The following is a 14,271-nucleotide window of genomic DNA, read 5'->3' as shown; positions in this document are numbered from 1 at the left end:
AGTGGAGAGTTAAAGATTTTATCAGCATCTACTGGATGAACAGGAAGGTCAGGAAAGGCTGTCAGATCTCCAAACTGACCCTTGAAATTACCTATATTTTCTCTCTCCTACTGCTATCTTAAATTTTATGATAAGTTACATTTTGAAAACAAAGAGAAAGATTTCAACTTGACAGCCTCTGCACTACTTTACTCTAGAGAATTTGTTTTACATTTTGTATTTTTGCATAACTCAGAATTCCTAGGACCTATCTATCACAGAAGCAGGGCTTTGGCATAACTGTGTAATGAAGCATTTTTTTTCTTTCTTTCCTTGTGGTATAGGCAGCTTTTTCTGATTTCCTACAGAGAAGCTCTAGAGATTTATCCAAACATGTTAAAGTTGTCGTAAGTATTGCACGTGTTGACTCATTTCCCTTTGAATGTAAATATCATGTCCCTAACGTAAACCCCAAATACCAGTTTATGTACTCAATCAGCGGGCTGCATAGAACTTAAACTGAACTGAGTGTGGTGTGTTCAGCCAACATTCAGGAGCATTCAGTTATGTGTTGGGCACTGAACAGAGGATGAAGTTAAATAAGATGGATGGATTTTGCTCCTGAAAAAACTCATGGTTTGGTCATGCTGAAGGGCACCTAACTCATGGTAGAACAATAGAATAAATGTTGCTATGCGACTGTTCGTGTCATATGCTGATGGCGCAAAAGGAGAAATGCAAACTTCCCCTGGTGTAGTCAGGGAAGTCATCAAAGCAAGGATGTTGAGCTGGGTCTTGAAGTAGAAATAGATGTTCACCAAACAACTAGCTTTATTCCCAGGCTATCTGAAGAGTCTTCATTTTATTTTATTTATTATTTTTTTTTTGAAGAGTCTTCATTTTAGAAAAATACTTTGATTTTAGTATTTTGTGGTCACTTACTCTCTAGCCTGGTCATACCACTTACGAGTTTTTTTGGCTGCTGTTTACTTCTGAATCTCTATCCCAAGTTGGGGGATACTCATCTTGGAGGCAAGGGAGATGGGAAGTCATTTTTTCTCTAAGAGATGTATTTTAAAATAGCATATCATTAATTATTAAGGAAGATAAAGTGTTTCCTTGAAAGAGGGAATGAGCATGATTTTGTTGCACATACCTGTATAAGTAAAGTGAAACATGAAATAGAAAAATATACAGATGAGGAAAAAGAAATGGGGATACAGCAATGCTTGGATTTATTGTGGAATGGATAAAGAATAGCATTTGTGACAGAAGGGGGTAGGATAAAAGGTATACATACAAATAGAGAAAAATATATGACCTTAAACTGATGGATTTATAGAGGAATGCAGAGGAGCCTAAGATAAATATTCAATTTTCTTGACACCAATAAACCATATAGGAGACACAAATCTCCTAAATCATTTGAAACAAAGACATTACCACTAACAGCCTGTGGCATCACTTTCATATGTTTCAGTTCTCATAAAATACTAATGAAAAGATAGTATCCTTTAGTTGTAGCAACTCTTGAAAACTGGAATATTGCATTTTTAAATCTAGATACGAGAAAGAGACATAGTCCATTAAACTGTGACGATCTTAGTTTTGATAAAACGATGGTTATTTAAGTAGCAGCAACCTTTCCTGAGACTTAACCTGTTTCTTCTGTGGGGGCCTGCAAATAGCCAAAATTAAACTTTCCTTCTTGTCCCAGTATTTTTTTGCATTATTGGGAACATTGTAGCACCTGCCTGGAGAGCCAGTGAGTGGAGGGCACTGACTATACTGAATGGTGTTCACTGTCTAAATCAGCTGGGTGGAAATTAAACTCCGTGTGTCTCCACACCACTGGAGAGTTTTTCTCCCCCATCTGGCAGTCTTCCTGTTGAGAAATTTCTCAGGCATGGGTGGCCATAGAACAGGGATTAAAAAAAGCCTGCAGAGAGGCCAAAGTGGCAGCCGGAAACTTAGAAAAGGTATGATATCAGCCAGTAGGTATAATATTCCAGGTGGATTGTTCTGTGTAATCATCTTTTATTTATGAAGAGAAAAAAAAAAACAGTAGAAACTAAGTCTTAACAATTGGGATTCAGGTTTGTCTATATGACTAAAAGCACATGCATTTGAAACAACAATTACCATTGTGCTATGACACAGAAATATACAAGGGTGTTTCTACAATTACATCACTGAGAGTGAGACTGAAAAGATGGGAATTCAGAGCAAATAGATGTACACATAACAGCAGACTATCTTATCTTTGCCACGGGGTGAAGTCAGTGTTTCTGATGTAATAGTTAATAATCTAATCTCACAGAAATACAAAATATGTGCACAAATACTACACACACACACACACACACACACCCCCCCAGAGGATAGTAACAAAACCCTGCATGCATCCTTCTTTTGTTCTACTGCACATGTGTTCTTGTTTCAATTCATCCACATGGGAGCTTGTACACAGGAAGATTTTTTTGTTTGGAAATATTTTCCTTTGTGTGTTTGAAGTAGGGAGAAAATTGAAAACTGCAGTCCTAAAGAGTTGTGAAGTTTAAATGCAATAATATATAGGAAAATTTTGTAAAATATTGTAAGGCGTGCATCTTCATAGAATTTGCTGAGTTTCTAGAATCACTATGTTTTTTTCAGGTGGAAAAAGTAGAAAATTAAAAAAAAATAATTCTGTTCTAAATAAAGTAATATATAAGTATAGGATTTTTGCTGTAATGCAACAGTGCTGCTTTGCATACTATTAAGATATCACATGCTGTGGTTTTTTTTTTTTTTTTTGAAAGTTTTAGTTGCTTACAACACTCAGTTTTGATCATTTAAAACATCTACATTTTTTCTTCACTGGTAGAGCCATCTATCAACTCAAGTCCTTAAATTGGGAGACCTTATGTGTGTTTAAGATTTTGAAAGTGTTGTGAAAACACCTTCGATCAATGTCTAGAACTTCATTCCAATCTAAATAACATTTGAGAATACTTTGCTTGTTTAGGATTATAAGATTTCCCAGAAACAGTTTTTGAGAATGTTCATGAAAACTAGTCTGTGTTAAGATCATCTGGGAGGAGGAGAATGAAACAACCTTGATGGCTAGCAGAATCATCGTAACCTGGATTGCAAGTCCCTCTGAAGAAACCTTCAGAAATTTGCAAGGATCCTGGGAATGCTTTAACCCTGTCTCCCAAGGAGAAGACGGGGGGTGGGGGTGGGGTACATTCTGGATGAGGGTGTGAGGAGAGCAGATAAAAACCAGGCTTTATACCTTTGACATCAAGAGGCCTAGAGTCCTGACCAGAGTGCTCCTCTTTTGGCGTTTGTCACCAGTGGGAAATGAGAAAGGGAAACGAAAAGCCTCTTCCTTGAGCAGTCAGAGGATGCTCTTGAGGAAAGCACTAACCAGTCAGGCAAAGTGAAAGTGCTGGTCGCTCAGTCATGTCTGACTCTACGACCCATGGACTGTAGCCCGCCAGGCGGCTCTGTCCATGGAGATCGCCAAGCAAGAATACTGGAGTGGGTAGCCATTCCCCTCTCCAGAGGATCTTTCTGACCCAGGGCTTGAACCCAGGTCTCCTGCATTGCAGGCAGATTCTTTACCATCTGAGCCACCAGGGAAGCCCCAAGCGGGTCAGGGAAACCACACACAAAGGTATTGAGGCCAAGCCAACCTGAGGCCCTTGAAACCCATAGTCACATCCAGAACCAATGAAATGGTTCATCTCAGAAGACCAGTTGCAGTCTATAAGAGATTACACTGATAAGAGTAAATCACTAATGGAGATATGCTAATTTATAATAGATAGTTAGGGGAAAAAAAAAAATGCAGGGTATATTCCTTACTAACTTCTTTCAAAATATTACATTGAACATTTTCAAAAGACAAATTATCTCAAAAATCAGGGAAAATAAATGGTCATATGCATGACTATTTTTGAATCAGATGATGGTGGTAGAGATTACTACTGCCTCATCTTGAGGCTTTGTCCTTTTGTTAAGTGTTCATAAATCTTTTAAGGATTTACTGCATAACACAGGGAACTATATTCAATATCTTGCAATCCCTGGTGGCTCAGTTGGTAAAGAGTCTGCCTGCAATGCAGGAGACCGGGGTTCGATCCCTGGGTCAGGAAGATCTCCTGGAGAAGAAAATGGCAACCCACTTCAGTATTCTTGCCTGGGAAATCCCATGGACAGAGGAGCCTAGTGGGCTACAGTCCATAGGGTCGCAAAAGTCAGACACGACTTAGCGACTAAACCTACTTACCTACCTAAATCTTTTAATGTTGATACGACAAGCCTAAGTATCTAATCACATTCCAAGATTAAGAATAATGAGAGTTCCTTGGATTCTGAGACCAGAGAAAAACATTTTGGTCAAATGGCAGCTTTGTTTTTACATGAAGTCAAAGCAAAACCAAGCCCTGAACTCTGGAGCTGGGAAAGTTAGAATAAATTTTCAGTCACAGTAATGGCCATCCACGTCAGCAACAGACAAGGACAAGGGTGAGACTTTGGTACCTGCCCTTGTCGGCTAAGTTGGCTTGTAGACTAGCACCTGCTTCAAAACCCTTGCTTTTTCTGCTCTGATTGTTGCAGTGTGATGGGACTGATCTTACCCCAAAGATCCAGGAACTGAAGTTCCAGTGTATAGTATTTTTAAATATACCCAGGTAAGCCCTGTTCTTATTGTCTTCCTTGGTTTGACGTGAACTCTGTTTGACCTGAGGTTCTCTGTTTTCATGATGGAAAATTTCCAGGTACAAGCGGTGAAAATTAGTTACTTTAATGACTTATTAAGAGTCTCCAGGCCTGATCATTTTCTCTCCTACTTGCTTTGTTTACTGTTCTCTATGGTATTTTTTCATGTATGTGGTATAGCATGCATGGAGTATACTTACACATGCTTAAGAAGCCCAGGCAGCCCTGTGGACCGAGACATTTTAATGTAATTCTCAATTACAGACCCCCCCACCCTGTCACCCTCCCCAGGAATGATGGACTTGCATAAATACGTGTTCTTAGTTTCCCAAAAGCTATTAGGAAACCTTCCAGCCTGATTTCAGCATGGAATTCATTCAAAATCGTTGCCAGATGATTGCTTTGAAAAAATAGGATCAATTAGAGCAGCATTTTCTAGCCAGAATGTCAGCTTTCTTTGGTGCTATTATATACCTCAGGAGAAAGGGGTATTTAAGATTAACTAGTCTCAAAATAAGCACATTTCTCAGTGGTCTTAAATTTAGATTCTAGGCTCCCAAGCCAAGATTTGAAAGGGATGGATCCCTGACTCTTTGTTATTTGCAAACCAGACAACTCAGACACAAAAATCCACAAATAAGTTATATTTAGACTGAATTTGGTTGAAATGAGAAGTGTATGTAAATCTATGTCTGGGAAAGCATAGTCTCCTGATGACTTTTGGCCGTGCTCAGTTTAGCCCCTTACAACCTATTCCAGAAGTATTTTCATCTTAGTCGTTGAAGTAGGGGGCCTAGATTCTCAGGAAACATTATTTGTTAGCTTGCTTTAATTTTCTTTTCTTCTCCTTATTCTTCTTCTTGCTCCTTCCCATCTCCCGTCTGGACTTGGTTTATTCTACTTTTCAGTTTCCCTGACTTCCCCTTCCCTTTCTGATCTCACATCTTTGTCTCATCCCTTTTCCACTCCTCTATCTTCAGTTACTGTCCCCCTCCTCATCCTGGGGTACTCATTGTCTTAATTATGTATTTACTGCTGATACTTACCCAGATTGATTCTCTTTTCCTCTCTTACTGGCATGTGTATGTCTCCCTCCAAGACCAAATTCTGACACCACCTATTGATAACTCATGGGATGTCATAGAAAGTAGGCCTATGTGAATTATAGAGTAAGACACACACACACACACACTATTGATACTATGTATAAAATAGATAACTAATGAGAATCTACTGTATGCCACAGGGGAGACTCTACTTAAAGCTTGGTGGTGACCTAAATGGGAATAAAGTCTAAAAAAGAGGGGATTGCTGCTGTTGTTCATCACTCAGTCATGTCTGACTCTTTGTGACCCCACAGACTGCAGCACACAGACTTCCCTGTCCTTCACCATCTCCAAGAGCTTGCTCAAACTCATGTCCATTGAATCAGTGATGCCATCCAACCATCTCGTCCTCTGTGGTCCCTTTCTCCTCCTGCCCTCAATCTTTCCCAGAATCAGGGTCTTTTCTAATGAGTCGTCTCTTCCCATCAGGTGGCCCAAGTATTGGAGCTTCAGCATCAGTCCTTTTAATGAGTATTCAGGATTGATTTTCTTTAGGATTGACTGGTTTGATCTCTTTGAAGTCCAAGGGAAAAAAAGAGGGGATGGATGTATACTATAGCTGATTCTCTTTGCTGTGCAGTAGAAACGAACACGACATTGTAAGACAACTATACTCCAATAAAAACTTAAAAAGTTGATAATGAATTAGTAGAAAGTTGGACACCATGGGATGCTTTTGTTGTCAAATTTTGACCCGTTTTCATAAATTGATACTTGGAGGGGAAGGGGATAAACCCATTTTCTTTTCTATTGGGAGACATGAACCAAGAGTAGAAAGCCATTCTTTTGTGAAATCAACATCAGATCAAACTATAAATTATTACCTGATGGTGATCACGAGAAGACTGGCACACACTCTAGTTCTGACTTTACTCTTCTCTTGCAGATATTGTGCTGGCACAATGCCCTGGGGGAACCCAGGAGATCACCATGACTTTGAACCTCAGCGTCATGATGATGGTTATATTGAAGTCATTGGATTCACCATGGCATCTTTGGTGAGCAATACATCTGTTTTATTGAAGTAAACTATGTTTTAGTCACAATGAGAGTTGATTCATTTTACAAGATTTTGGTATAATGTTGTCTCCTGGCTTATCAACTTATAAACTGTATGCAATGTAGAGTTGCTAGGGGAAGCCAAAAGCAAAAAGTCATTCTTTGTGTCACTAAAAAAAGTTGATGCCTATTTGTTTGAACTTCAAAGGTAAATGAATATTATTTGTTACTTTTCCTGATATTTTCTATTGGAATGAAATGCAAAGTTTTTATGTTAATTACATAACATTATGCCACAAACATATCCCAACATTGATGTAGAAATCTTGCTGTTTGATACTTTGTTGGTTCATGGAGGACTCAAGTTTAGATAAAAAAGAACATGGTCATTTGCATTCATCTCCATTTTACCCACTTAAGCATAAGATGGGCATCTACATTATCATAGAATATCTGAATATAGAAAGACTTCTCATGACATTAATGAATATACACTTGCCAGTTTTGAGATCACCTTGCACTTTAATTTTGGTTCCTGGCATTAGATAAGTAAATGTATAGAATAAGGTCAATCGCAAGCAGGTTTTAGCCTTGTGTTTTAACTTATTATTGAATGATAAAGAAATTAATTAAAAATTTTGCATATCATTTTATCAGATATAGGTCAGCCATACCATCAGTTTGTAAAGCAAATGAAAATAAAGCTTCTTAGCACTTAGTTCGTGCTGTTATAACCCAAGGCTAGAAGGTTGTATTTCTTGTTCTAAACAACCTAAAACAACTCTCTCTTTCATCCATCTCATGGATTTCAAGTGACTTTTCCTCCATCACCTTGAATTGGTGAGATTTAACAGAATAAACTCTTGTGATTATGAAAAGAATGTCCATCTCCTGAGATGGTGATGTTGCTCATTACATTTGATGTGTCTAGAATGAAATGGTCATTAAGTGTAAAAGATTGGTCTGGGAATGATCTAATTTTCAAGATCATACATAGCTCATATGTAACTCTTTCTTTCCAAAGTCTTTATGTTAATTATAGATAAAGACTCAGCCAAGAGCAAATAAGAATAAGTCCAGTTAGGGTATGTACAAGGAAGAATGTTTGGAGGTGCCCAAGAAAGTCACAAACCTGGTCGTGTGTTATTTTGCTCATTCATTTATTCACTAATCCAGTGAACATGATTTGAATTTTTTGCCATGAGAGTTTCCTAGTCCTGGCTGTGCTGTAGAAGGCTGTCAAGGAATGGCTAAAGGAAGATGATCCCTTACATAGGCCTACGAGGGCAGGGAGAATATGAGACACTTTCCCATTGCTCTCAAGATCACAAACTAAATCTTTACTGCAAAATTGAGTTTCTTTCCAAATCTCTATCCTTTACCACTGCCCTCTGTGCTTTCTAGCTTGTTGCTTCTCAAGTCAACTATAGCACTGGACATCCTTTGCTTCTTTGCACCACAGGACCATTGCATGTGCTGCCTATCTCAAATGTGCTTTACCTCTTCCTCTTATATAACTTTTCAGTCTATATCTGTGTTAGATTCTGTTTAGAAGTCTTTCTTTGGTTTGGGTTGTTTCTGCTTGCTGTTGCTGTTGCTAAGTCGCTTCAGTCGTTTCCGACTCTATGCGACCCCATAGACGGCAGCCCACGGCTCTCCCCGTCCCTGGGATTCTCCAGGCAAGAACACTGGAGTGGGTTGCCATTTCCTTCTCCAATGCAGGAAAGTGAAAAGTGAAAGTCAAGTTGCTCAGTCGTGTCCGACTCTTAGCGACCCCATGGACTGCAGCCTACCAGGCTCCTCCGTCCATGGGATTTTCCAGGCAAGAGTACTGGAGTGGGGTGCCATTGCCTTCTCCTTACAGTTGTATAATTAAAGTCTGAACAAGAAGGAGAAGGCAGAGTGAAACTGGGTAATTAGAGGAGAATTTAATGGATGGACTCTTACAAGTAGTGCACTAGGTTTATGAGAAGTGACGATGGATGGTGGGGTATTCCTGAGCTGAAGATGCAAAGGCAAGGAAGCAGTCAGCTGTACCAGAAAAAGAATGACTTAGGAAGGACCACCTGGTAGGAGTAGTGTTTGCTAAGTGAAAGCAGTCATCCTGTGCCAGCCTGTCAGGGAGAGAGCTGGAGACATCAGTACAGTTCTTGCTCTCCAGCCATTACAAGGTCTAACGGGGTCAGTTTCACAGGGCAGAGAAGAGGGCAGGGAAGGGGTGGAGTGTCGTGTGGGAATGGCAGCTGACTGGTATCCATCAGTCTAGTGTATCGCCAGTCCACAGCAGAGAACCTGAGACTTGTAATTGGCAATAGGAAATGTGACAGATGAATGAATTTTGCCAGGTGAAGAAGAATAGGACTTGGCAGTCTTGAAAAAGGGAAATGTACAGACACTTGGTAGTCTGAGAGAGCACAGTCTTCTGTGCAGACTACAGTCATTTTTATGTAGCTTAAAAAGAGGTGAAAAGCGAAAGTGATGCAGATGGTCCTGGAGAGGCAGGCAGGGGTGATATCACAAAGTGCACTGGAGAATTTACCCAGGAGTTTTGACTTTGGGGCATCAGTAAAGTGTGTTTGCAAAATAAATATTTGTTACGGAAAAAGTTCACTGGAGAAACTGACAGCACGTTGAACTCTCATTCACTGTCACCAAGCCTCACACACACGTGTGTGCAAAGTCGCTTCAGCTGGGTCCGACTCTGCGACCATACGGACTGTAGCCCTCCAAGCTCCTCTGCCCACGGGATTCTCCAGGCAAGAATACTGGAGTGGGTTGCCATGCCCTTCTCCAGGGGCTCTTCCCAACCCAGGAATCAAACCCATGTCTTTTATGTCTCCTGCATTGGCAGGTGTCACTTAACCTATTACCAATTCATGTGCAATCTTATTTCTGTCTCCAACTATGGTCTCCTCTCTTACATTATTTTGAACTAAATCTAAGACATTATATAATTTTACCCATAAGTATCTCTGAATATGTTTTTTAAAAAAGAAGACTTCCTTTTATGAATACAATCATACCATCTTAAAAACAATAGCATCTTAATATTACTAAATATCTATTCAGTGCTCAATTTATAATTGTCTTGCAGATGTCATCTGTTTTCTCTTGTTCTGTTCATTTGCATCAGGATTCAAATAAAGTACATTCATGGTGATTAGTTGTTATGACTCTTAAGTCTTTGTAGCACCCGTCTCTGTCTTTTTTTTTTTTCATTTATCTATTAAAGAGTCCAGGCTGTTTGTCCTGTGAAGTTTCCCTGAGTCAGAACTGTGCTGATAATGTCCACAGAGTCTAAATAATGTGCTGTTCTCTTTTACCTGTTTTTGCTAAGTTGATAGTTGGATATAGATTCATCAGACACATATTTCTCCAAATCTCTTTTGTAAGTAATGTTTTATTTTTCCAAAGGAGGGTATGTAATGTCTGGTTCTCTCTCTCTCTCTCCCTCTCAATAATAGTCTTTGATGATCAGTGTCAGGATCTAGGAATCATCAGGGATTGCACAGCAGTGATATTCTGACTCTTTTCTTCATTTGTTAACTGGGATGTTTCTATAAGGAGAAGTTTTTCCTACACCTGCTGCTTGGTTGGGGCTTCCATAGTGGCTCAGTGGTTAGGAATCTGCCTGTCAATGCAGGAGACACAGATTTGATCCCTAATCTGGGACGATCTCACGTGCCTCCAAGCAGCTAAGCCATGTGCCCCAACTTTTGGGGTTTCCCAGGTGGCAGAGTGGTAAAGAATCCTCCCGCTAATAAAGGTGACACAAGAAATGTGAGTTCAATCCTTGGGTCAGGAAGATCTCCTGGAGTAGGAGATGGCAACCTGCTCCAGTATTCTTGCCTGAAACATTCCACGGACAGAAGAGCCTAGCAGTCTCCAGTTCGTGGGGTCGCAAGAGTTAGAGATGACTGAGCACACACTCTTTGATTACTTAGTTATACAGTTTGTCTCAGAGAAGCAGGACAAGCAAGTCTTTTATTCATATATTTTCAAAGTAATTTAGTTCACTAGTGTCCTTCGGTGACTGTGGGTTTAAACTGGCACCAGGTTTGGAGGATTTCTCCCATCAAGGGTTGAAGTCTGTATAACCTCCCCTTGACTCTACGTGGGCTTACAAATACTTGGCGAATAGAGTACAGTGGAATTGATGCTGTGTAACTTCTGAGGTTGGATCATTAAAGGCCATGCAAAACTGGGGAAATATGGTATGGATTTGTTAGTTAGTTAGTTAGTGTTAGTCACTCAGTCATGCCCGACTCTTTGTGACCCCATGGACTGCAGCCCATCAGGCTCCTCTGTCCATGAGATTTTCCAGGCAAGGATACTGGAGTGGGTTGCCATTTCCTTCTCCAGGGGATCTTCCCAACCCAGGGATCAAACCTGGTCTCTAATTAATAGGGATTTTGTAAATGCTAGGCAATATTTATTTAAAATATCTCACTGCTTTCATTCATTTAGTGTCACTCATAAATATTTATTGAATAGTTGTTGAAATCACAAATACTTATTGAATCCATAAGTGACACTTGCTAGATAAAACAGGTACAAAATGAACCAATAAAAAAGCAGTGTCCTCAGGGTGCCCACAGTCCAGTGTTGGGAGGGAGGTGAGGAAGGAAACGAGCAGTCACAGACTGAGACAATAAGTTCTGGGGGAAAGGGATGTGGAATGAGGATAGAAAGAACCATGTTTACAGATTGGAGTCTTTTTGGGTGAGATTGCCAAGTGGCCACACTCATAGAGGCATCAGTTTAAGAGAACATGGAAACCAGGAGGACCAGTGTTGGCTCAGGGTGGTGATGCAGATGGTGAATGAAGGGCAGAAAGAGTTAGATATATATTTTTTTAATTTGTTGTTTTAACTGTTTTGGGGAGTTTGCAACTGATGACATGAGACAGGATTGGATTAGTTGCTCAGAAAAGTTATCTGGATTTCAGTGTGAAAGTGATGAGAATCTACACTTTTGGGGACAGATGGACAAATCAGGAAGTTGGTACCAAAGTCCAGGTGAAGAGATGAGAGTATCTGAAAGCCTGAGTAAAGAAAATGATGATGAAGACAGAAGGAGTTGATGAATGGATAGGAACTTATCTTGAGGGTGAGAAAGGGGTGGGTGGCCAGCATAGGTCATTAAAGGTGACAATATTATATGAGAGAGAAAATATAAAAGAAGGATAAAAGTGTCAAAAATGAACTGTTTCATGTAAGTCAAAATTGAAATCCCTGTGAGACATCTAAGAAGATATACAAATGTGCAGAGAACTCACTAGGTTGGGATAAAGTGTTTAATATTCTATCTCTATCTTTATTTATCTTTCTATCTATCTCTCCCATCCTGTCATGAGTAGGTAAAGGAGAAAAAGAATAGATAGGAGTTGGTATAGAGAACATGAAATTGTAAAATTATTAAATGTAGATTAAACTGCACAGTTTTGAACATCCCATGTAATTTAAATAACGTTACTTGAGCTCCAATACTTTGGCCACCTGATGTGAAGAGTCAACTCATTGGAAAAGACCCTGATGCTGAGAAAGATTGAGGATAGGAGGAGAAGGGGGTGGCAGAGGATGAGATGGTTAGGTGGCATCACCAACTCAGAGACACGAGTTTGAGCAAACTCCAGGAGATAGTGAAGGACAGGGAAGCCTGGCGTGCAGTAGTCCATGGGGTTGCAAAGAGTCAGATACGACTTAGCAACTGAGCAACAAAAACAACAACCCAAAACTCATATACAACTTACTATTGATGTATATGAGTATCAAATTGTTGTTGTTGTTACTATCCATATAACATGGGCTTCCCTGGTGGCTCAGATGGTAAAGAACCTGCCTGCAATTCTTTAGCAGGAGACCTGGGTTCAATCACTGGGTTGGGAAGATCCCTTGGGGAAGGGACTGGCAATTCACTCCAGTGTTCTTGCCCAGAGAATCTCATGGACAGAGGAGCCTGGAGGGCTACAGTCCATGGGGTCACAAAGAGTCAGACACAACTGAGGGACTAACACGTACTTATCCATAGGGCAGACACCGTGTATTTTTTTTAATTCAATAATTAAAGTGCTTTATTTTCAGTCCTTAAATTTCACGTTCCTTGAAATTATATTGATTACATTTGTAATCAATATTATATTGATTACATTTCTGAGAACGTAAATTATTTGAAAACATGCATCTATGTAAGATGATTATATAAAGAGAACAATGTAGTTATTTGGGTAAAAGTATGTCTGTTTTTGTGTATATAAAATATTCAGAGTGATCCTTTAAGAGAAATTTGAAATAGAATTACTAGAATGGGAGAAAAGATTATTTCTTTTAGACTATTTATCTTATAATTGAACATTTCAAGACAGAAGTATTCAGTTCATTTTACTGGTTGAATTGCATTCCTATTAATTAAGATGATTCTTCATGGGTGCTCGGTAACCCAGTTACCTTTTTGGATTTCATTCAGACCATAATCAGACATTGTAAAGTGTAATTATTTCTAGATGGAGAAGCTCTATACAATCAGCAAAAACAAGACTGGGAGCTGACTGTGGCTCAGATCATGAGCTCCTTATTGCCAAATTCAGACTTAAATTGGAAAAAGTAGGGAAAACCACTAGACAATTCAGGTATGACCTAAATCAAATCCCTTACTATTATACAGTAGTAATGCCAAATAGATTCAAGGGATTGGATCTGATAGAGTGCCTGAAGAACTATGGACAGGGGTTTGTGACATTGTACAGGAGACAGGGATCAAGACCATCCCCAAGAAAAAGAAATGCAAAAAGGTAAAATGGTTGTCTGAGGAGGCCTTACAAATAGCTGTAAGAAGAAGAAAAGCGAAAGGCAAAGGAGAAAAGGAAAGATATACCCAGTTGAATGCAGAGTTCCAAAGAATAGCAAGGAGAGATAAAGCTTTCCTCAGTGATCAGTGCAAAGAAATAGAGGAAAACAATAGAATGGGAAAGACTAGAGATCTCTTCAAGAAAATTAGAGATACCAAGGGAACATTTCATGCTAAGATGGGCACAATAAAGGATAGAAATGGTATGGACCTAACAGAAGCAGAAGAGATTAAGAAGAGGTGGCAAGAATACACAGAAGAACTATACAAAAAAGATCTTCATGACCCAGATAATCATGATGGTGTGATCACTCACTTAGAGCCTTACATCCTGGAATGCGAAGTCAAGTGGGCCTTAGGAAGCATCACTACCAACAAAGCTAGTGGAGGTGATGGAATTCCAGTTGAGCTATTTCAAATCCTAAAAGATGATGCTGTGAAAGTGCTACACTCAATATGCCAGCAAATTAGAAAAACTCAGCAGTGGCCACAGGACTGGAAAAGGTCAGTTTTCATTCCAATCCCAAAGAAAGGCAATGCCAAAGAATGCTCAAACTACCGCACAATTGCACTCATCTCACATACTAGCAAAGTAATGACCAAAATTCTCTGTTGAAGCCAGGCTTCAACA

At 39.6% G+C, this 14,271-nt stretch overlaps 1 protein-coding gene across 18 annotated transcripts in view; it reads left to right on the top strand.

The window, feature by feature from the left end:
• Positions 1-14,271, top strand: part of DGKI (diacylglycerol kinase iota) — a 502,019-nt gene that overhangs the window by 298,770 nt on the left and 188,978 nt on the right. For all 18 annotated transcript variants that reach the window (XM_044946917.2, XM_044946916.2, XM_044946915.2 and 15 more), the window contains 3 exons: positions 324-386; positions 4,588-4,661; positions 6,682-6,793. In XM_044946917.2, coding sequence (XP_044802852.2) covers positions 324-386; positions 4,588-4,661; positions 6,682-6,793 — 249 coding nt within the window. The remainder of the gene's footprint in view (positions 1-323; positions 387-4,587; positions 4,662-6,681; positions 6,794-14,271) is intronic.

The sequence above is a fragment of the Bubalus bubalis genome, chromosome 8, assembly GCF_019923935.1.
Source record: "Bubalus bubalis isolate 160015118507 breed Murrah chromosome 8, NDDB_SH_1, whole genome shotgun sequence".
Lineage (NCBI taxonomy): Eukaryota > Metazoa > Chordata > Mammalia > Artiodactyla > Bovidae > Bubalus > Bubalus bubalis.
The sequence above is the reverse complement of the archived record's forward strand: the minus strand, read 5'-3'. Positions and strand labels throughout refer to the sequence as shown.